Source organism: Eulemur rufifrons, chromosome 9 (assembly GCF_041146395.1).
Source record: "Eulemur rufifrons isolate Redbay chromosome 9, OSU_ERuf_1, whole genome shotgun sequence".
NCBI classification, from domain to species: domain Eukaryota; kingdom Metazoa; phylum Chordata; class Mammalia; order Primates; family Lemuridae; genus Eulemur; species Eulemur rufifrons.
The window spans coordinates 26,380,048-26,403,818 of record NC_090991.1 but is presented as its reverse complement, the minus strand read 5'-3'; the positions used below and the strand labels follow the sequence as shown (position 1 = coordinate 26,403,818).

The 23,771-nt window shown below is 35.4% G+C and overlaps 1 protein-coding gene across 1 annotated transcript in view; it reads left to right on the top strand.

Annotated features, from left to right (window-relative positions):
- The window catches only part of GDPD1 (glycerophosphodiester phosphodiesterase domain containing 1), a 39,958-nt gene extending 16,850 nt beyond the window's left edge, over window positions 1–23,108 (top strand). The window contains exons 3-10 of the mRNA XM_069481103.1: window positions 3,538–3,673; window positions 6,333–6,378; window positions 12,826–12,944; window positions 13,451–13,540; window positions 17,472–17,605; window positions 20,675–20,734; window positions 22,148–22,199; window positions 22,964–23,108. Of these exons, the coding sequence (XP_069337204.1) occupies window positions 3,538–3,673; window positions 6,333–6,378; window positions 12,826–12,944; window positions 13,451–13,540; window positions 17,472–17,605; window positions 20,675–20,734; window positions 22,148–22,199; window positions 22,964–23,086 (760 nt within the window). The 3' untranslated portion in view covers window positions 23,087–23,108. The remainder of the gene's footprint in view (window positions 1–3,537; window positions 3,674–6,332; window positions 6,379–12,825; window positions 12,945–13,450; window positions 13,541–17,471; window positions 17,606–20,674; window positions 20,735–22,147; window positions 22,200–22,963) is intronic.
- The last annotated feature ends 663 nt before the right edge of the window (window positions 23,109–23,771 follow it).

The window sequence follows — 23,771 nt, the reverse complement described above, 5'->3', positions numbered from 1 at the left end:
CTCAGACCTTTAATCCCAATTACATGGGAGGCTGAGGTGGGTGGATCTCTTGAGGGATCCAGGCCAGCCTGGGTGACATAGCAAGACCTCATCTCAAAAAAAAAAAAGAAGAATATTTCTAGCACTCTTGCGACCTTTCCCAGGCAGTACCTACCCCTTACCCTTAGATAACCATTATTCTAGTATTTATTATGATAGATTGATTTTGCCTGTTCTTGATAACATAAATGTAATCATATAGTATTTACCTTTTGTCTCTGGTTTTTCTGTCTTTCAATTTATGTCTTTAAGATTCATTCATGATTTTGCAAAAAAATAATCTTGAACATTATTTTTGATGGCTAAATGCACTAACTTCTCTCAGATATATACCTTTTTTCTTTTTTCTTTTTTTGTTTTGTTTTGTTTTGTTTTTTTATTATCTTTATTTCTCTTTATTGTTCTTAGCCTGGAGTGAGATGAAATACCTTTTTTCTTTATTTTATTTTTCTCTCTCCTTTTTTTTTTTTTTTTTTTTTGAGACAGGGTCTCACTCTGTTGCCCAGGCTAGAGTGCTGTGGCGTCAGCCTAGCTCACAGCAACCTCACACTCCTGGGCTTAACCAATCCTTCTGCCTCAGCCTCCTGAGTAGCTGGGATTACAGGCATGCGCCACCATGCCTGGCTAATTTTTTTTCTATATATATTTTTAGCTGTCCAGATCATTTCTTTCTATTTTTAGTAGAGACAGGGTCTCGCTCTTGCTCAGGCTGGTCTTGAACTCCTGACCTTGAGCAATCCTCCCTCCTCGGTCTCCCAGAGTGCTAGGATTACAGGCATAAGCCACCACGCCCGGCCTCTGACTGCCCTTTGATCAGGGAGGGCCCTTCCCACCCTTCTATACCCACATTTTCATGTTTACATACCCTCGCTCCCCACACTTCAGGCCTGTGTCTCTTCTTCAAATTCTATTTCCACCTCTTTCCATCCTCTGAGATCAGGCCCACATCTCACCCCACGTTTTCACTCTCCTCCATTTTCCTCAGAAGGAGCCCCCTCCCTCCCTCAGGTCCCCTCAACCCACTGCTGCACAGCAGCTGCTGCCTGGATGCTGCCACCTAGGTCCTCTCTCCGCACACCTTGAGGGATACCACCCCCACCCCCAAGACATCCCATGTCTGGAATGCTGTTGCTGCCTCAGGCTCAGCCACAGGTGCCCCTCTAATTTTTTTTTTTTTTTTTTTTTTTTTTTGAGAGAGGGTCTCACTCTGTTGCCCGGGCTAGAGTACAATGGTGTCATCATACCTCACTGCAGCCTCAAACTTCTGGGCTGAAGTGATCCTCCTGCCTCAGCCTCTCTGGTAGCAAGGACTATTGGCCTGTGCCACTACACTGGGTAATTTTTCTATTTTTTGTAGATACTGGATCTTGCTTTGTTGTTTATTTTTTTTTTTTTTTTTTTTTTTTTTTTTTTTTTTTGTTGAGACAGAGTCTCACTTTGTTGCCCAGGCTAGAGTGAGTGCCGTGGCGTCAGCTTAGCTCACAGTAACCTCAGACTCCTCGGCTTAAGCGATCCTACTGTCTCAGCCTCCCGAGTAGCTGGGACTACAGGCATGCGCCACCATGCCCGGCTAATTTTTTCTATATAGATTTTTAGTTGTCCATATAATGTCTTTTCTATTTTTAGTAGAGACGGGGTCTCGCTCAGGCTGGTCTCGAACTCCTGACCTTGAGCAATCCACCTGCCTCGGCCTCCCAGAGTGCTAGGATTACAGGCGTGAGCCACCACGCCCGGCTGCTTTGTTGTTTAAACTGGTCTCCATCTCCTGGCCTCAAGCAATCCTCCTGCCTCGCCCTCCCAAAGTGCTAGGATCATAGGTGTAGTGGGCCTGGCCCTCTGATGATTATTCCTATTGCTTATCTTTTCCTGTACTTTTGGCCCATTTGTGGGCTTTCTTTAGAGAAAGTCTGCTACTCAAGTGCTTTGCACATTTTTTGAATAGGGTTGTTTGTTTTTGCTATTTGGGGGTCATAGAAATTTGTTATATATCATGAGAATAAATCCCTTATCAGATATGTGATAGTAAATGTAGTCTCTCATTCTGTGGGTTGCCTTTTTACTATACTGATAATGTCCTTTGATGCGCAAAAGTTTTTAATTTTGATGAAGTACACTTTGTCTATTTTTTCTTTTGCTTACTGTGCTTTTGGTGTCATAGCTAAGAAAGCATTGCTAAATCTAATGTCATGAAGCTTTTCACCCATGTTTTCTCCTAAGAGTTTTAGTTCTTACATTTAAGTCTTTGATCCATTTTTTGAGTTTATTTTTGTATGTGATGTTAGGTAAGGATACAACTTCATTCTTTTATGTGCCGTATCCAGCACTCCCAGTATCATTTGTTAAAAACACTGTCCTTTCCTCATTAAATGGTCTTGGCACTCTTGTTGAAAATCATTTGACCATATGTATGAGGATTTATTTCTAAGCTCTCTATTCTGTTCCATTTATCTTTATGTCTGTCTTTATGCCGGTACCTCACTGTTTTGAATACTGTAGCTTTGTAGTAAGTTTTGAAGTCAGGAAGTAAGAGTCCTCCATTTTGTTTTTCTTTTTCAAGGTTTTGACTATTCAGTGTCCCTGAGATTCTGTATGAATTTTATGATGGATTTTTTTATTTCTGCAAAATTTTGGGGTTTTGCTAGGAATTGCATTGAATCTGTAGATTGCTTTGGGTAGTATTAACATTTTCACTACATATATATATATATATATATATATCTTCTTTAATTTCAGCAGCATTTTGTAGTTTTCATTGTACAAGTCTTTCATCTCCTTGGTTAAGTTAACTTCTAAGTATTTTATTCTTTTTGAAGTGATTATAAATGGAATTATTTTCTTAATTTCCTTTTCAGATTGTTCATTTTTAGTGTATAGAAATGTACCTGATTTTTGTGTGTTGGTTTTGCATTTGGCAACTTTGCTGAATTCGTTTATTAGTTTTAACAGTTTTGTGGTGGAATCTTTAGGATATTCTCTATGTAAGATTGTGTCATCTGTGAACAGAAATAATTTTACTACTTCCTTTGTAATTTTGATTTTTTTTTTTTTTTTTGCCTAATTGCTGGAATTTCCAGTACTATAGTGAATCAAAATGATAAAGGCAAGCATCCTTGTCTTATGTCTTAATCCTTTCATTTTATAGATTTGGAAATGTAGGCCCCGGGAGGAGCATTTACTTGCCCAAAGTTATACACATTCATAGCAAAGCAGGAACTGGAGCGCAAATCTCTTGGCTTCTGGTCCAGTATTTTTTCCATTGTATTGGGTTGTCAAAATTAAGGATAGCTGGTTATGGAAAGGAGGCAATGTGATTCTCTTATTCTTAGTTCACTTAGAATATTTTCACATGAATAAGTCATAATAGATGATGGTATTGAGGAGATGTTTCAGTATCACAGGGTTTTTTTGGATTTGTAACTCTGAATTGTTATATCTCATGCATGTAACCTAAATGTTTACTTAAATTTCAGAATGTCATTCTTCTCTTTATTTCTTCAGTGCAGTTACAATTGGAACTGATATGCTAGAATTGGACTGCCATATCACAAAAGATGAACAAGTTGTAGTGTCACATGATGAGAATCTAAAGAGATCAACTGGGGTCAATGTAAACATCTCTGATCTTAAGTACTGTGTAAGTAAATATGTATGATAAACTAATATCTAATAGATATTAGAGCCTGTAAGATTTTTAAAATTGTGAAGGCCAGATATTGCTTCAATAAATAATTGTTTTAAATGATAATGATTAAATAATGAATGTCAAAGGAAATTTGAAAAACTATTCTGACTTCTAATGAGGATCTGTATTATATACCAATATATCTATGGAGACTTATTTTTATAAATATAATTTTAATAAAATTACCAAAGTCCTTCCATGCCAAGTGAAGGCAAAAATAAGAAAAAAAAAATCGCAAAAGTCCTCAGATGTCAAACTACTGGAGTTGAACTTGTTTGAAGTATTCTGTAATTTATTTGGTTCAGATTAAAGATATGTATTAGTTTTAGTCTTCAAGTATAGGAAAGCACCATTTAAAAACCTGATCATATCTGGGCACGGTGGTGCATACCTATAGTCCCAGTTATTTGGGAAGCTGAGACAAGAGGACCCCATGAGGCCAGGAGTTCGAGGCCAGCCTGAGCAACATAGCAAGATCCTGTCTCTAAAATAAAAAAAAAGTATATATAAACCTGATCATAATAGTTTACATGCTCATTATAGTAAATGCTGACAAATGGAAGGAAAAATAATGCCTAATTTTACCACCTAAAGAAAACTTACTTTAACAGAGCTCTATCTGTATGTATAGTATACCCTGTAGGTTTATTTAGATTTGTGTTCTTACTGTGTATTATATACATTGTGTTTTAAACACTTTAACATGATAGCATGATAAACATTTTCCCATGCTTTTTAAGAAAAAATAGACTTCATTTTTTAGAGAAGTTTTGGGTTCACAGCAAAATTGAGTGGAAAATACAGTTTTCACATACCCACACCGTTACCCACACAAGGTACAGCATCCCTCACTATCAACATTTGCACCAGAATGGTACTTTTTTTCCTTCTCTTTTGATAACTTTGGTAGAAGTGGTACATTTTTTACAGTTGATGAACATACATTGACACATCATTATTGCCCATAGTCCATAGTTTACATTAGGGTTTATTCTTGGTGTTGGACACCATTCTTTGGGTTTGGCCAAATTTATAATGACGTGTATCTGCTATTATACCGTCATACAAAATAGTTTCACTGTCCTAAAAATCTTCCATTCTCTGCCTATTTAGCCCTCCCTTCCCCTATCCCTTGGCAACCACAGGTCTTTTTGCTATCCGTTTTGCCTTTTCCAGAATGTCATATAGTTGGACTCATACAATATTTAGCCTTTCAGATTCCATGCTATTCTTTCATGGACATTTCAAATGACTGCAGTTATTCCATTGTGTGAATATATAGTTATTTTTAACAATTCCTCTATTGTTGAACATTGGATTAGTTCTAAGTTTTCATCATTATAGACAACACTGCACTGAACATGTTTATGAGTAAAGATAAAGCTTTCTGTATCTTTAGGTGCTTATGTAAAGTTATTGATAAAGATAAAAATAAAGATATATTTATAGGCTGGTCGTGGTGGCTCATACCTGTAATCTCAGCATGTTGGGAGGCTGAGGCAGGAGGATTGCTTGAGGCCAGGAATTCGAGACCAGTCTGGGCAACATAGCGAGAACCTCTCTCTACAAAAAAATTTAAAAAGTAGCCCAGCGTGGTGGCATGTACCTGTAATCGCAGCTATTCAGGAGGCTCCTCCTGAGGCAGGAGGATTGCTGGAGCCCAGGAATTCGAGGTTACAATGAGCTATAATCAAACCACTGCACTCCCATCTAGGCAACAGAGTAAGACCATGTCTCAAAGGAAAAAAAATGATATATTTATAAAAACATATATATAACTATTTATATTTATTTAAGTTATTTACATAAATATAAATTTTTCTTTATATTTAAAATTATTTCTCTAAATATACTCTCAGAAGGGAAATTATTGGGTAAAATAATATTTGCCACTATTGGACATTATAATTACACCAAAGATTTGTTAATTTGCTAGATTAATTTTTTTTTGTTTATTTTTTTTAGACAGAGTCTCGCTCTATCACCCTGGGTAGAGTACAGTGGTATCATCCTAATTCACTGCAACCTTAGACTCCTGGGTTTAAGCGATCCTCCAGCCTCCAAAGTAGCTAGGACTACAGGTGCACGCCACCACGCCTGGCTAATTTTTCTATTTTTAGTAGAGACAGGGTCTTGCTCTTGCTCTTTCTCAGGCTGGTCTCAAACTCCTGAACTCCAGCAATCCTCCCACCTCAGCCTTTCGGAGTGCTAGGATTACGGGCATGAGTCATCATTTTCCAGCCTAAATTAAATTTTAATTAGCATTTGTTTGATTATTAGTGAGTTTAAAGACTTTTGTATTTAATTATTGTTTTTCTTTTCTTTTCATTGAATTTTTCTATTCTTGACACTTTCTACTGAAATTTTTTTATATTATTGAGAAAAGGTCTAAATTAAATAGTAAAGATTTCTTGTCTGTGGTAGAAGTAAGGAATTATATGGTTAATTTGCTGTTGGGAATGTTCTGCTAAAGGGTGCCCTAGGTAAACATATGTGGTGTTTTGTTCTTTTTATTTTGAAGAAGCAAATCTTCACTGTATGCCTTAATATAAGACACTAAAATACTTCTTATTTTTTGAAAGCTAACTTTTTTCAATCATATCTTTTAAAGGAGCTTCCACCTTACCTTGGCAAACTGGATGTCACATTTCAAAGAGGTAATATTTATCATTTGTGGCTTAAGCATTTATGCTGAGAAGCGCATGTGTGTTCTCTTGTCACAATAAGTTCTTGCTAAAAGTACTGGCTCTAAGCTTGTCCAAATCTGAAACCCTGATAGTCATCTGACCCTGACATGATCAGGCCCAAAGATTTAACTGGTTAATTCTATTTAAATTCATATGCAGTTAATTTAAACCTGAGTAGTAATTACAAGAAACCCTGGTATTATTAGGGATACATTGTACTTCTAAAGCTTCAAATTCTAGAATATTACCATAACTTACAGTAGTCATCCATCAGAAATATAATAAAGAATAAATAACAATAAGTGGGAAGGAGGACCCCTTTCAGATCTTTTCTGGTTCAATCTATAACATTTATTCTGTCATTTAGCTGCTCCATATCTTAAATGGTTGAAGAGACTTCTATCAGTCAAATAAACCATTGTCTAGTCCTGTTCACTTAGCAATTTTCTTTCTTTAGAGGGAACGTTTCTCACAAAGAAACATGTCCCTAGACCTAACTTATTAGTTACTACACGTTTAAATGGAAGTACATCCCCTTGAGACACAGGTGTTGAGCAGGTATATGTTCCCTCATTATCACAAGTCAGCCTCACATTTTGAATGATTCAAATATATATACCTTGGTATGGTTTTCATATAGTTGAAGTCTTGGATAAGTGTCAAGGATCTATTGATTTAACTGGGTGTCCCAGCTACTTAGGAGGCTGAGGCAGGAGGATCACTTGAGCCCAGGAGTTTGAGGCAACGGTGAGCTACAATGATCCCCCTGCACTCTACCTAGTGCAACAGAATAAGACTATGTCTCAAAAAAAAAAAAAAAAAAAGGAAATTGAATCCCCCTCTTGACTTCCCCTTCATATTAAAAAAATCTATTGATATTAATTTTCAAAAAGAACTGTAAATTCCATGAACTAGATTTAAAATTGGCTACTATATTAATAATTTCTCATTAATAGGGAAATTTTGGAAATCCATGTAAAAATCAGAAAAATTTTAAAATTAGCTATCTCTAAGTGATATTTAAATCTCATGTATGTTTGACTTTGCCTTCCAGGTAAGTATTTTTAAAGTACGTTGATTTGAAGAAACATTTTTTTCATTCTGTAATTTATAGGATTATACTTGCCAAACTATTGTAATATTTATGTCAATTTTGGACTTGTGAAGGTTAAGAAAATTTCAGAAGTGAACTTTTTCATATTTTTTCCTTTGTTGAGCAAAACTAAAGCTTAAAAGATCCTTTGAGGAAGAAAATGTTTTATCCTTTTTCTAGTTTAATATCTCTCATAAAGTCATAAAACTTTTGAATGTGAAGAGACCTTTGAGACTGTCGAATGCAAGTAAATGACAATGCTAGAACTTGAAACTAGGTCTCCTCCTTACCAGGCCAGTATTCAGATATACCATATTGCCTCTCCATCTGAACAGTCTTCTCAAATGCTATATTAATAGCAATGCCAAGTACTCTCAAGTTTCAGACAACCGTAAAGAAAAAGAAGCTTTCATTTCATATTGTGTTCAACACATATCATAATTAACTTTAGACTATTCCTCAAATGTGAAGTTGACTGCATTTGAAATAGACTAATAAATAGCTGGCCAGGATTGGTGACTCATGCCTGTAATCCTAGCACTTCGGGAAGCCAAGGCCAGAGGATCGCTTGAGGCCAGGAGATTAAGACCATCCTGGGCAACATAGTGAGACTCTGTCTCTACAGAAAAAAACCCAAAGAAACATACTAACAAATAGTAGTGTAAAAACTTAGATTAGTCAGAAAGTTCTGCAGTTTCTCCTATCCTATTCTCCTGCTTAAAACTCTTGCTTACTTTTCTTTAAATACTGGAGAGAGAGACTATTACAGGAATACAAATTTCAGGCCTCTTGCTCTCTTTGTGGTTCACAACTTTACTGAAGAAGTAATTAAGTATTTTCTTTTTAAAGGGTTCTTTGATGTGTCACAGGCTATATTAAAAAGGAAATGTAAAGAAGGAACATAAAATGTGTTAACCAAAGGATTTATTATCTATCCTGCTTATTTGAAAGTAGCCTCTTTTTTTTCATGGAAAATACATAATTTGGAGAATTTAGAGTTGACTATAATTATCAGGGGTTTTTTTGTTTGTTTGTTTGTTTGTTTGTTTTAATTTCATCTTATCGTTATGGGGGATACAGAATTGCAGGTTACATACGTTGCCCATGTACCGCCTTTCCCCCCAAGTCAGAGCTCCAGGCGTGTCTGTTCCCCAGATAGTGTGCGTTGCACCCATCATGTAGGTATATATCCCTCCCTTCCCCACCTCCCCCTTCCTGAGTCAGCACCTTCAAGCGTTACCATTCCCCAAACGGTGTACAATGCACTCATTGTGTAGGCATACCCTCATCCCCTCCCCCACCCCCCACCTCAGTCTGCTATCCGATTGGTGTCGTTCCCAGATGTGTATTTAGGTGATGATCAGGGAAACCAATTTTCTGGTGAGTACATGTGATGCTTGTTTTTCCATTCTTGGGATACTTCACTTAATATAATGGGTTCCAACTCTCTCCAGGATAACCATAGAGATGTCATATCTTCATTATTTCTTATAAATTATCAGTTTTAAAGTTCTAGCATGGTATAGGGACCACCATTCCATCATTCATCACATCCTATAGTATACTCCTTACTTATCTTTCCTGTTTCCTGTTATTTTCCTCTTTTCTTTTCATAGTTTACCATTTCCTAACTGTTTATACTCTAACTGGAAAAATACGGGGACAAACTTTTCTTTTTCCAAATATTTTTCTACATTCTATGCTGGCTGAGTCATCAGATTTATACATATTTATATCACTTTAGCACATTTTTTTTTCTTAGCCTACATTTTAATTTCCTTGTTACCTCACTATTAGACACAGTATTATCCTTATTATACATGTTATTTTGCTGTTCCAAAGTTAGTTTTGTCTGTTTGACCTTTTTCTAAGTTGATTCTTGCATATATCTTACTTGGATGTGAATAGCTATTGCCCCATGGCAATTCTTTTGACTGCTAAATTAATTTTTTAATTTGCCTGCACTATGATTCCAGGGGAAAAAGGCAGTCTTCCCTATGATCTTCAAGAGAAAAGTCCCAGATAAAGATGTTGCTTGGCCCAGCCTGGGTCATGTGGCCATCTTAAAGCAAAGAGATGGGGCTATTATGATCATATGGCCACACCTAAGGGTGAGTGGGGAGTGGGTACTAAGATTGACAGCCCTATCAGAACAATGTGGAATAAGGGAGGTGCAGTTTTCCAAGGGAAGGAAGAATGCTAGGTAGGTAAAAACAATAGCTGTCTACTATATACTTAATTTTTATTTTATTTTATATTTTAGTTAAAAATTTTTTATCTATAATTTTTAAATTATATAGTCTTTTTTTTTTTTTTGAGACAGAGTCTCGCTCTGTTGCCTGGGTTAGAGAGCCTTGGCGTCAAGCTCACAGCAACCTCAAGCTGCTGGGCTTAAGCGATCCTCCTGCCTCAGCCTCCCGAGTAGCTGGGACTACAGGCATGTGCCACCATGCCTGGCTAATTTTTTTCTATATATATAATTTTAGCTGTCCAGATCATTTCTTTCTACTTTTAGTAGAGACGGGGGTCTCTCTCTTGCTCAGGCTGGTCTCAAACTCCTGACCTCGAGCCATCCTCCGGCCTCAGTCTCCCAGAGTGCTAGGATTACAGGCGTGAGCCACCGCACCTGACCAAAATTATATAGTCTTTGACAAGTTTAAACTCTTTGATTTATAAGTGCTAGACACCCATCCTAAGATAGTTTAAGCAAAAAAAAAAAAAAAAAATCTAATCATGGTTCTCATGTTAGAAAGCCTTCAGAGACAACTGGTTCCAATTGCTCAAGCAGTAATTGGTCTCTATCTCCATTTCATGGTTCTGCTTTCATCTGTGTTAGCTTTGTTCTCAAGGACACCTTTTCCAGACAGAGATAGACTCTTGGCAGCATGTGCATCATTCATTCAGCTGAGGAGTTTAGCAGACCTTCTCTCCCAGTGTCCGTATTGTTATGCTTAAATGGGTCTCAGGCCAGGTGCAGTGGCTCATACCTGTAATCCTAGCATTCTGGCTGAGGCAGGAGGATTGCACGAGGTCAAGAGTTCAAGACCAGCCTGAGCAAGAGCGAGACCTATTATCTACTAAAAATAGAAAAAATTAGCCGGGCATGGTGGCACCACCTGTAGTCTCAGCTACTCCGGAGGCTGAGGCAGGAGGGTCACTTGAGCCCAGGAGTTTGAGGTTGCTGTGAGCTAGGCTGATGCCATGGCACTCTAGCCCAGGCAACAGAGCAATACTCTGTCTTAAAAAAAAAAAAAGAAAAAGAAAAAAAAAAAGGGTCTCAGAGGGATCATGTGCTTACTTTGGGGACAGGAAAGCAGAATCAAGTAATTTATAGTCCCTTCATAATGACCCAGAACACCATGAGAATTACAAGTACAGTAACAGATTTTTCCTTTTTTTCATTTACATGCTGCTTTTCCCATGAGTTCTTATAAATAATTTAATTTTCTGACATGGATTTAACTTAAATTTTTGATATGCATCTATGCATCTTTGTTTTGACTTGCTATACAATGCAATGGAATAAAGGATTTTTCATCATTTGGTTATTTGCAGATTTGTGGAATTGAAGTTTCAGATAGAAGGAGAAATTTTTATAATAGTTATATAGTATGTTTAGTAAATTATATAAATGATTAAAGTCAAAGAGATTAGAGAAAGAGTAAAGAAAATAATCCTCAGGAAATACAAAGGTTGATTAAAATCTAATTTTTCATGACTCAAATTTTCTTTGAATAACTGCATCAATATAATTCTTCAACACATCACTGAATTAGTATGTACTTCTCTTGCTTGAATATTATTCTCAATCTCTGAAAAATTCTGTGATGATATAGCAAGACTTTAGAAACAATCTCAGTATCTACTAGTAGGGGTATGGTTAAATTAAAATAATTAAATTAGTATATAATTACTCAATGGAGTATTTTGAAACCTTTTAAACTCATAGTAGAATAAGATTAGTAGATTGTGTTAATGTCAATATTGTGGTTGTAATATTATACTGTGATTTTTTTAAACATTTTTTATTATATGTATTATCAACCTAAAAAAATACACAGAGAAAACTATCTCCAAATATTTTGAGTTTACTTGAGAATGAGAAATAAGGATTATAATACAGAATGCATGAAATGCCAAGCCAACAGTGCATTGTGTGAGGGAAGGGTAAAGAGAAGCTTTTATTAGCAAAAAGGGAGTGGTTCACATAAGCTGCTTAGAAGCAGAGTTCATTGGTTCCAGAGGGTCAAAGCCAAAGTTGTCAGTACATTAGTGGAGATGCCATTACTGGGCAAGGCATCTTATGTGAATTACTGCATTCCTAAAGAATGTATAGTGATATACCTTGCCAAATCAGCAGATGCATGAAGGATGTGAAAGGGTTTCTTATGGGTTTTAGAAAGTCCTTGGAAACAGTTCTTACCTCAGACATGTATGAGTTCTCTTAGGTATCAGCCTTCCCTTTGTGGCTTCCTGGCTATATTTGTGTGGGTCTGACAAAAGTGATTTCATCCTGGTATCTGCAACCTTCATAGTATGTTCTCAAGTTTGGGTTGTTTCCTGTTTTTAATTATCATAAAAATGTAGTTATTGATACTTTTCATAATTAAAAACAGGAAACAACCCAACCTTGAATATATGTAAACAAATTATGTCGGGTAGTAGTCATAGTCTGTTCTGTTCTTGGATCTTGGTGTGCTCTTCGCTGAAGAATGACCAGACACACCAAAAGCAAGGCAAATGTGAAACAAAATTTATTGAGGAGAAGGACAAGATAGGTTTACAGAACAAGAGAGCGAGATACAGGTTCACAGAGCAAAAGCAAGATACATTCGCCATGGACGATGAACCGATGGACTCCCCTATCGTAACAAGAGGGCATGTACTATAGTTTTGCAAGAGGTTACTACTGGGAAATCTGGATAAAGGGTGCATAGATCTCTCTGTATTATTTCTTACAACTGCTTGTGAATCTATAGTTATCTCAAAATTTAAAGATTTAATTAATAAAATTCAAATCAAAATTATAAAGTGTACCAACATGAAAATATTTATTTTTATGTAAAAAGATCGGGTTAAAATCTGAAGGCACACTATATTATTACTATATTGATTTATGCATAGGAAAAAAGAGTAGAGAAAGTACACCAAATGGTCCTGATGATTATATCTAAGTTGTTGGATTTTTACATGATTTTTTTTCTTCCTTATACTTTTCCTTATTTTGTAAATGTCCTTTAATGAATACCATACTATAACTTTTCTAATCATCAAACAAGTAAAATTATCTTTTAAAAATACATTTAAAAATCTTGCTTTCTCAGCATGCCAATGTGAAGGAAAAGATAACCGAATTCCATTACTGAAGGAAGTTTTTGAGGCCTTCCCTAACACTCCCATTAACATCGATATCAAAGTCAACAACAATGTGCTGATTAAGAAGGTACTCAAGGCATTGCCTCCTCTGGGTGTGTTGCATCCGATTTCACAAACTAAATAAGGTTAGAGTAGGTGACTGCATAGATTGATAGTGATCACGGAAATGTGATACTCTAAGCATTAGCATTGTTTTAATAATGCCCTGATAGAAGAGATCACTTTACTGTAGGAGAGCCTATTTTCAGAGTAAGTTGGCATGTCTCAGTCATGGATAAAAGTGAGCTCCTATGAACCAATCATTCTGGCGTTTATATGATTCTAGTTTAGCTTGTTTCATTTGTGGTTAGTTTATGTCAAATTACTAAGTCGTATTCTATTAAATAAATTATATAATGGGAAAATATAAATAATTTTTGTATTTTATAAAATAGTCTGAATTTATACATTGGTTCTTCTAAAATTTTCTACTATACATTGGCAGATAGTCATTATAATTAATTTTTTAAGTGAAATGTTGTTAGTGGATTTACAAATAGGCACATGCATAAAATTTTGAATTTTCACATGTAGGTTTCAGAGTTGGTGAAGCAGTATAAACGAGAACACATAACAGTGTGGGGTAATGCCAGTTATGAAATTGTAGAAAAGTGCTACAAAGAGGTAAGCTTCAAAAATGGTACAGAATGATCTCTCTTTGTTGTTCTTGTGTTTCTATAAATGATAAGTTTCTTACAATAATAATTTAAAACATTTTTCTTATATCATAGCCTTCATACAAAGATAGATGGTACTGAGTGGAATCAACTAGCCAGAAGTTTACTGTTAATAATACAGTAGAGATAATAGATTTGGACTTTGCAATTTAAGTTCAATGTAGTTGTACTAGTTCACAGAATTATTATTTTCAGATACTAATATTTCACCAGTATTTTATTATGTGCATTATAGGACAAAGTATGATTCATGTTTTAATGACTGTCTTTTGTTAGGTAATTGGAATTTTTTGTGTAATTTTGAACTAAAGAAAGTATTCAGTCCTTCAACTCTTTAGCTTTAGCTTCTTTTTAACCTACCCCATAAACAGACTTAATCAAATTAAGCCAAGGTCATGATTATCAGATAGTATATAAAAGCAGGGCCAACTACCCACTGAAAATTTTCTGGTTGAAGAAAATATGTCTATAAAAAATTAATTCGATATATTTTGAAATTATATGCTAAACCTTCATAAACAAGTTTAGATACAGTCAGCTAAGAGAATTTGAAATTAAAAATGTTAAAATATCTTGAGCACTGAAGATTTTTTTAGAATGTAAATGATAGTGCAGAAGAAATATTATATAAGTAGCAATTCTCAAATACGAAGAACTCCTTGGGAAGGCCTTCCTTCCTAACAAAGGAGGCAAAAACATGCAAAGTCAGCACCATTACAATTAAAAATACAATTGAGGCAAAAAATTTTTATGTGTATCGGGGTCTGTGTGATCCTAAGGTAGCTTGTGTATAAAAGGAGAGAACAGAGCAATTACTGGGCTGAGTGGCTTTAGGTTCCTAAGAACTTAAAACTAAGACTTGTCCATAAATAATCATTGTCTGATGGTATTTTCAAATGTTATTGCAAGGGAGATAATGTACTTTTGAGGCCTGCTGATCTTTTTACATCATCAAAAATTTTTCATTGAAAATAGTGATAGGGGGATGGACACGCTTGAAGCTCTGACTTGGGGGGCAGGGGGTAAGGGCAATATATGTAACCTAAACATTTGTACCCCCATAATATGCTGAAATAAAAAAAATAGTGATAATACTAAATGCTGGAAAGGATGCAGAGAAACTAGATTTCTTCTAGACTGCTGGTAGAAATGTAAATAGTACAGCCACGCTCTTAAATAGTTGGGTAGTATCTTATAAAACTAAACATATACTTACCATATGAGCCAGCAATCTCCTCTTGGGCATTTATTCCATAAAAATGAAAACTTATGTACACAAAGACCTGTACATGAATGTTTATGGCAACTTTATTCATAAAAGTAACATCCTGCAAACAATCCAAACGTCCTTCAATAAATAAATGGCTGAACAAACTTGGGCATCTCCACACAATGAAATACTATTCAGCCATAAAATGGAATGAACTATGATATATGCAACAACCTGGATGGTCCTCAAAGGCATTATGCTTAGTGAAAAAAATTCAACCTCAAACAGTTGCATACTGTATGATTCCATTTATATAACATTCTCAAAACTGTAGACATGAAGAGCAGATTAGTGGCTGCCAGGGGACAGAGACTTAGGGTGTGGTAGAGAGTGGGAACAAATATAAAAAGATAGCACAAGGGAGTTGTGTGGTGATGAAACAGTTCTGTATCTTGTTTGTGGTAATCTATATGTCGGTTAAAATCACATAGAACTATACACACACACACAAATGAATGCCATTTAAAAAAAATGATGAACTGAATAAGATCTGTAGTCTAATTAATAGTAATTTACCAGTGTAAATTCCTGGTTTTTATACTGTGCTACAGTTACATCAGATGTCACATTTCGGGGAAGCTGGGTGAAGGGTACATGGGACTATACTATTTTTGCAGCTTTCTTTGAGTCTATAATTATTTCAAAAGAAAATCTCCCTTTTGGCCCACAATCACAGAACTTTCCCTGGATTCACATATTTTTCCAGAAGCCTCTAGCTTTCTGTCATTTTAGAATTCAAAAACTCCAAAAACCTTTCAGCAGCAGTTTTCAAACATCTTGGTAAAAATGTCTCAATAAAATTTGTTGTTCAAATTACCAATATGCTGTATAATTAAGTGATACATTTTTGCAATTCTTTAAGTATGATTTATAAGCATTTTACATTTGCTGTTTAATTCCCAGATGCTAGAAACTCAAAACATAAAAATAAAAGGAATCCGGGGCACACGTGGGTGATGGGAAAATGTAGCACTTCTTCTTACTTAAACTTGGCTGTAGATTAGAATTTCCTGAACAGTAAAGAAAATTCAAATCCCATCCAAAATTCTAATTTTAAAAATATGTGTTATAAGCTGGGGATGGTGGCATGCACCTGTAGTTCAGCTACTTGGGAGGCTGAGTAGGAGAATCTCTTGATCCTAGGAGTTCAAGTCATCCTGGGTAACATAGTGTGAGACTCTGTATCTCCAAAAAAAAAAAAAAAAAGATGGGGTACAGCTAGTTTGTTAAACATTTGCCAGCATATTGTCCCTCCACCCCTCACTGGCAGCCTTGCATGGCTCTCCAGAAGTACCAATTATTGTTTTTAGTTGTCTGGTTCCAAAGTTGCATAAGTTTTGAGAGTCAGCCCCAACCCTATTTTTCTCATAAGCTCTGTTATCCTTAGTGTATGAATTTGCAGAACTTAAGGTTTTTCGGGGACCAGTATATTGTGTTATGGCTGAAAAACCTGTATATAAATAAGCCAAAAACATTACAAAGCACCATGTAAACAAAGGGGCAAAATTCTCAAACTTATTTGCTCTTTTTTTTAATAAAAAATAGGTAATTTATGGCTAATTATTTAAATTACTTTTTGCATGATTTTTTTAATGTATTACTTTTTATAGAAAAATTCAATTTAACCATCATTTTTATTTGCTGTTTTTTTCTTAAATGTAGGAGAGGGAAGAGGAAGGGGGAATGGGAAGTTGTTTAATGGTATGGAGTTTCAGTTTTGCAAGATGAAAAGACTTCTGGAGGTTGGTTACACAACAATATGAATATACTTAAAACCATTGAACTGTACACTTAAAAATCATTAAGATGATAAATTATGTGTATTTTAGCACAATTAAAAATATATATAATATATACAGTTTGCATTTTAAGTTTTGAGATCTTGGGCACATTTTCCAATAGAAACTTAAAATGATGGTTAGATTCTTGGACTAGCTTACAAAATCCTTTTTTTTTTTTTTTTTAATTTAGAGACAGAATCTCACTCTGTCACCCAGGCTGAGGTACAGTGGTGCAATCATAGCTCACTGCAACCTCAGTCTCCTGGGCTCAAGTGATCCTCCTGCCTTAACCTCCCAAAGTGCGGGGATTACAGGCTTGAGCCACTGCTCCTGGCCTAAAATCTTATTTATATTTTATATTTGATTCATAATGTAGATGAAAGATAATATATTTGCAACAGTCTTGATATATATATTTATAAATACACATATGTATAGATCTATAGCTATATATATTTAAAACAAAGTAAGGTTACTGAATATCTTATATATTCATTTCTTCATTTTGTTCCATTAGATTCTTGGTTTCTCCTTGTAAATACTATAACAAACAGACAGAAGTGGTGTTGCAAAAGCAGAGAGAAGGGAATAGAGAAGCTTTAGTAACATTGATCAATTACACTATAAGACTCCAAGGTAGATCCTGACCCATTTGTCAAAGACTAGCCATTTTTAAGTGTAGTGTGTTTGTCAATGGATGTTCATAATTCAGGGAATGCTTATAATAGATGTCAAGATATAGTCTTGGCAAAATTTGAGGGCTGTGAAATAATCCTCTTTATTTGAGCAGTTGTAAAGTAACGTATAATATTGTTTGTGTCTTTTAGAATTCAGATATTCCTATCCTCTTCAGTCTACAACGTGTTCTCCTCATTCTTGGCCTTTTCTTCACTGGCCTCTTGCCTTTCGTGCCCATTCGAGAACAGTTTTTTGAAATCCCAATGCCTTCTATCATATTGAAGTAAGTGGTTACTCTATTTTCATCAATTATCAATTATGGGAAGACTAAGATATAGGCTCATTAATATCAATATAAATGAGAAGGAAGAGATTTCTGTAGTTATTTCCATGTTTTATTATCTGACCTACATTAACAATGCTTTTTGATATAATTAAGACACATTCTCCAAAATGAATAATAAAGGATTATCTGCACTTAATCTAGACCCATCTCAGGTTATAAAATGATTTTCTGTGCCTGTGTAGTCAGAAGTCAGGTAAAAATAATTGAGCTTGAGTCTGGCGTTGTGCCATGCATCTGCAACTCCAGCTACTCAGGAGGCTGAGGTGGGAAAATTGCTTGAGGCCAGGAGTTTGAGACCAGCCTGGACAACATAGTTAGACCCCCATCTCAAAAAAATTGAACTTAATTACAGAAGGTTAATAATTCTTTTATTCTGACATCAAATAGCAGTTGCCCTTCAACTTCCATTACTTCTTTCTACTTCACTGGCAACTATATGCAGCCGAAATTCTATTAAACTCCAGATTCTCAAATAGTATTACTGTAATACACTTATGAAGAAAAACCACCACCACCCCCATTACCTCAAAAACCTCTGGAGATAGGAGAAAGAAAAGGGTAGCCATTTATATAAAATACTTCTATATTTATTGAATTTCTATACTAGGTACAAAGCCTTGCATTTCACTCAATTTACTAGAAAGATAAAAATGTATAAAACACTTAGATTGCCTGGCAAATAATAAACACTCAATAAGTGATAGCTTTAATTGTTAAATTATTATCATTAAAAAAAGACAGTTTCATCTCAAAATCCTGCACACTTAGAATGTGATTTCTAGCTGAGATTCATAATGATGACTGAGTCATGACAAAGGAATTTGGAGTTCCTGAGATTATTTAAATGTGATTTCACTTGCATGAAAACATTTTTCATACCCAAAATAGAATTTTTAAAACTCAAGCTGAAAAGCTTTCCTCTTCTGTTGCATGTCTCAATAAAGCTAATGACTTGGGGGAAAAAATCAAGCAGAACATAAATTGCAGCAGTCATTAGATGATAATGGTCAGAAAAACAATTTGGTCAGTGCTCTTGTTCTCAGTTTCTATTTCATGCCTGTTTTCCAATTTGAGTTTTTTAGTGATGAGCATGTTTATTTTATCTATTCCTAATTATATTTATTAACAGTCGTTAATAGGTGTTTCCCACATAAAACAGCAGAAAACATTTGTCTATAAAGAAACTATTTTCATTTGCTAGATTAAAATGACTCTCAAACATTTATTCCTAAAGTACTTAGCTTTCCTTTGGCCTGGAATAGACTATTGTGTGCTTTAGATTATCTTCATGTGTTTAGAAGCAAATATTGAAATACAGACATAAGAACAAACTGCACAGGCCTAGCGCGTTGGCTCGTGCCTATAATCCTAGCACTCTGGGAGGCCGAGGTGGGCGGATCGTTTGAGCTCAGGAGGTCAAGACCAGCCTGAGCAAGAGTGAGACCCCATCTCTACTAAAAATAGAAAGAAATTAGCTGAACAACTAAAAATATATATAAAAAGTAGCCGGGCATGGTGGCGCATGCCTCTAGTCCCAGCTACTCGGGAGGCTGAGGCAGAAGGATCACTTGAGCCCAGGAGTATGAGGTTGCTGTGAGCTAGGCTGATGCCACGGCACTCGAGCATGGGCAACAGAGCAAGACTCTGTCTCAAAAAAAAAAAAAAAAAGGTGATTATGGATTAAGACACAGGTGGAATTCTTTTGTGTATTTTAATATTTCTTTGGAAGACGATGGATCTTCCTAAGGCAATATAGTAATTGTTTAATAAGGTAATTAGTATTTGAGGTACTAAATCCCTGAGATTCCTGAAATTGCACCAGGACTTTCCATCTGGGCCAGAGTTAGAGGGAAAATGGACCTGTGTTTTATTTAGAGAGCTTGAATTAGGAACTGAATTCAGAGAGAAAGAAAAAAAAATGAATTTAAGTGTGAGGACTCTCAGAATTATCTTAAGAATGTAGACAGGAGGAGTTAAAAGAAAATAAGAAATGAAGATCTGAGGAGAATGAAAATCACTGTGTACTTATAAACTTAGAAAGAAGCTGAGAAATCTTCATAGTAGAAGGCAAATCAGGGATTTCTTACGGGCACAACCCAAAGTTAATGACACAGGTAGTTGTGCTGCCCTAGGCATCAAAGAGATTGGAAGAAGGAACTCAGCAGAGACCTGAAAAGTCAAAGGAAACTTTTTATAGTAGTAAAGATAATTTAAAAGGACAGGGTCCGGGTCTACTAATATTTCAAAGGAAAGAAAAATATTCTTTTTTTTTTTTTTTTGTTGAGACAGAGTCTCACTTTGTTGCCCAGGCTAGAGTGAGTGCCGTGGCATCAGCTTAGCTCACAGCAACCTCAGACTCCTCGGCTTAAGCGATCCTACTGCCTCAGCCTCCCGAGTAGCTGGGACTACAGGCATGCGCCACTATGCCCGGCTAATTTTTTCTATATAGATTTTTAGTTGTCCATATAATGTCTTTCTATTTTTAGTAGAGACGGGGTCTCGCTCAGGCTGGTCTCGAACTCCTGACCTTGAGCAATCCACCCGCCTCGGCCTCCCAGAGTGCTAGGATTACAGGCGTGAGCCACCGCGCCCGGCCCAAAAATATTCTTTAAATGTCTCACTTTTATCCCAAATTATCTTTTACTCCATAGTACAGTTTGGTTATGTGTTTAAATCTACCATATACTAAATTATAGCAGACAAAGCAGGAGAAAGAGTTTTCACTAAAAGAGAAGAGACATGAGCCTAGGACACTAGGGTCTCTGAAAAGATAACTTCTATTTCTTTTTTTTACCTTCGAATAGTGATAGCAGAAAGTTAGCTTGAGACCAGTGGACATAGAACCCAATTGTGCTGTGGTTTTTTTTTTTTTTTTTGTCCTTTTACAAATATTTTTTGAGAGCATGCTAGTATAGGCACCATTTTCATTTTTGAACTTGTTTTATTTTATCACACTGATATATTCCTGTGTTTCTAATTAGTAATTCAAACTTTATTTTACCCTAGGCTAAAAGAACCAGACACCGTGTCTAGAAGTCAAAAGTTTCTCATCTGGCTTTCTGATATGTAAGAATTTTAGTTTTTTAATATGCATTTATTGCTTTAGCTATATTTATTAAGTACTATACTTAAAATTTAGTGCAAGCTTTCCACATGTAATTTGTAACAAGGACACACTGAGCACCTACTATGCAAATGGGTATGTATCAATCATTTAGAACTAGTTTATTCCTAGCCACAAAACCTTAGGAGGAATCTTGAGAGATAATCTCATCCAACTTTGTAAGAAAATTGAGCCCCCATCCACCCAGTTAAATGATTTACTTGGGGTTATCTAGCTAGTTAGTAGCAGAGTTGGGATAATAACCATTCCCTTTTACTTGCTTGCTGTTTCCACTAGCCCACAGTCAAAAACATGGTGAAAAGGAGTGTGGCAATACAGCATATGTAAAAGCACATATTGTCTATGGCACATTTTTCAGAAAAATCCATACTAAATCTTAATGGCAGAAAGATGTGCCACCTACAGGTTGGACATCTACTTTAAAGAAAATACCTAATTTAGACATGTTGAGTTTAATTTTAGGCAAAAAACCACAAAGTAATTGTGCTGTATTTTGCCTTAAAATGGAACCTTGAATGCTTAAATATTTTCATAGTCCCAAATCATGTTTTATTATTTAGCTTCTCTTTGAAAGAATCTTAGAAAATTAGTTTTATCTTGTCTCTGTGCCACAGAATTTATTCTTTTTTGCTTTATTCCTGATTTAATTTCTAGTTTTCAAGGATGCATTTTTAATTGGTGTTAAACTATTTTTAGTTTCTGTTATTTAACCATTGTAATAGACATAACAGAATAGAAATGACATTTATAATTTTTCAGTACAATTAGGTCCCATCTTGCTCAAGTGGTTTATATTCTAAAAGTTCACTGTAAGTCAGTTTATTTGGAACTAAAAAATGCTTTTTTCCTAGATATAGGATAGTATAATTAATGGACATAATGTTTCTAAAATAGTTTACAAAAGACTTATCCATTATGTAACTGAACTATGATATTACAGAACTTGCCCCATATTTACTGCCTTATTTTAACTTGGAAGGTTAGGAACACATACTTCCCAGCTCTTTTTCATTCTCACTATGACTCCAGCAGGGAAAGTGAGGAAGCCTCCTCTCCATTGAGCTGTGTCAACAAGAATGAGTCTCCTAAGAATCTAGTAGCAGCAAGAAATAGAAAAGACATTCTGGTTGTCCACCAGTGAGCAGCCATCGGTGAAAGGAGATCCAGCAGTTAAGACATAAATTCATCCATAGCAGCCATTATCACTTAAAGCCATTGCTTGTTTTGCTGAAGCATTGTGATTAAATTAAACTAGAACTTACTAACTCTAAATTGACTAAGTTAGGACTGGGACTAGTTCTAGTCCTTAATTAGGACTAATAAATTCCGCAATCTGTTATACTTTTCTTTTCTAGCTTACTAATGAGGAAAGCTTTGTTTGATCACCTTACTGCTCGAGGCATTCAAGTAAGTTTCTGGAATGGTGCATTTTGGAAATAGCATAGCTTATCAGTTTAACACATGTAAAGGGCAGGAACTTTTAACTGATTTAATTTGGTTTGTGACCCTGATGATACTGGCTTACTGATTCACAGATGAGGACATTAACTCTTTCCTTACAGTTAGCAATAAAGCATTGGCATTTCTGTAGCTAGAATCTTCTTATGTATAGGAGAATAGCTGATGTCAGATGGGTGGGACAGTGCATATTTAATGAGTAAAATGGAATTTTTAAAAAGGGTCTAATGATTTCTTAAAATGACAATTTTAAAAGATTATTTCTGGCCAGGCGCGGTGGCTCACGCCTGTAATCCTAGCACTCTGGGAGGCCGAGGCGGGTGGATCGCTTGAGGTCAGGAGTTCGAGACCAACCTGAGCAAGAGTGAGACCCCATCTCTACTAAAAATAGAAAGAAATTATATGGACAACTAAAATATATATATACAAAAAATTAGCCGGGCATGGTGGCGCATGCCTGTAGTCCCAGCTACTCGGGAGGCTGAGGCAGTAGGATCGCTTGAGCCCAGGAGTTTGAGGTTGCTGTGAGCTAGACTGACGCCAGGGCACTCACTCTAGCCCGGGCAACAGAGTGAGACTCTGTCTCAAAAAAAAAAAATAAAAAAAATAAAAGATTATTTCTAAATGTGCTAAGATTGTATTGGATAAATGTTATGAAAATAATTTTCTATTTTAATATTTCTTCTCATATTTCTGATGTTTCTAATTTTCAGGTGTATATTTGGGTATTAAATGAAGAACAAGAGTACAAAAGAGCTTTTGATTTGGGAGCAACTGGGGTGATGACAGACTATCCAACAAAGCTTAAGGATTTTTTACATAATTTTTCAACATAGAAAAAGAGGTACTTGGACGCATTCAAAGAAAACATGAAAAGACCTAAGAAAAAAATATTTCACCATCATTTCCCTAAGCCATTTCCAGAATGGTAAGAGGTTTAATCAGTTAAGTTTTTATTACCTCATTTTTAAGATTGTATGAGAATGTAGAAACTATATATTGTATATTTATTTTAAACAATATTACATATTCTACATTTGTAAATTGTTTAGAAAGATAACTGGTTATGAGATATAAGTAGAAGATTATTGATCAAGATTTCTGTATATGATGCAGTATTCTACTATTATAAGTAATTCTGAAATCAGAGACTATTGGATAAATTTGACAGTAGCCTTCACTGGAATAAGACTGTCTAATTAGTAAAAGAAAAATATTGAAGGTCATTACAACTATTCTGTGTTGTCTTGTTATTTCTAGGTACATCTTCGTTAAAGGGTAAAAATACAATGGAAGAAGAACTTAGAAATCAGTGATATAGTTAATCTGGCAAGTTATACATTGTAACAGCAGGCAGGCTCAAGAAAATAACTAAAAGTTGATTACTTGATCAGAAATAAAATCTGTAGACTGAATTAGATTTCTCGGTTGATTCTATTTGAAACTTTTTTCAGGTGTGTAACAATTCTACCCAGTCCATTTTTTTAAACATTAAAAATGGGCTCATCAATTGTAAATTAA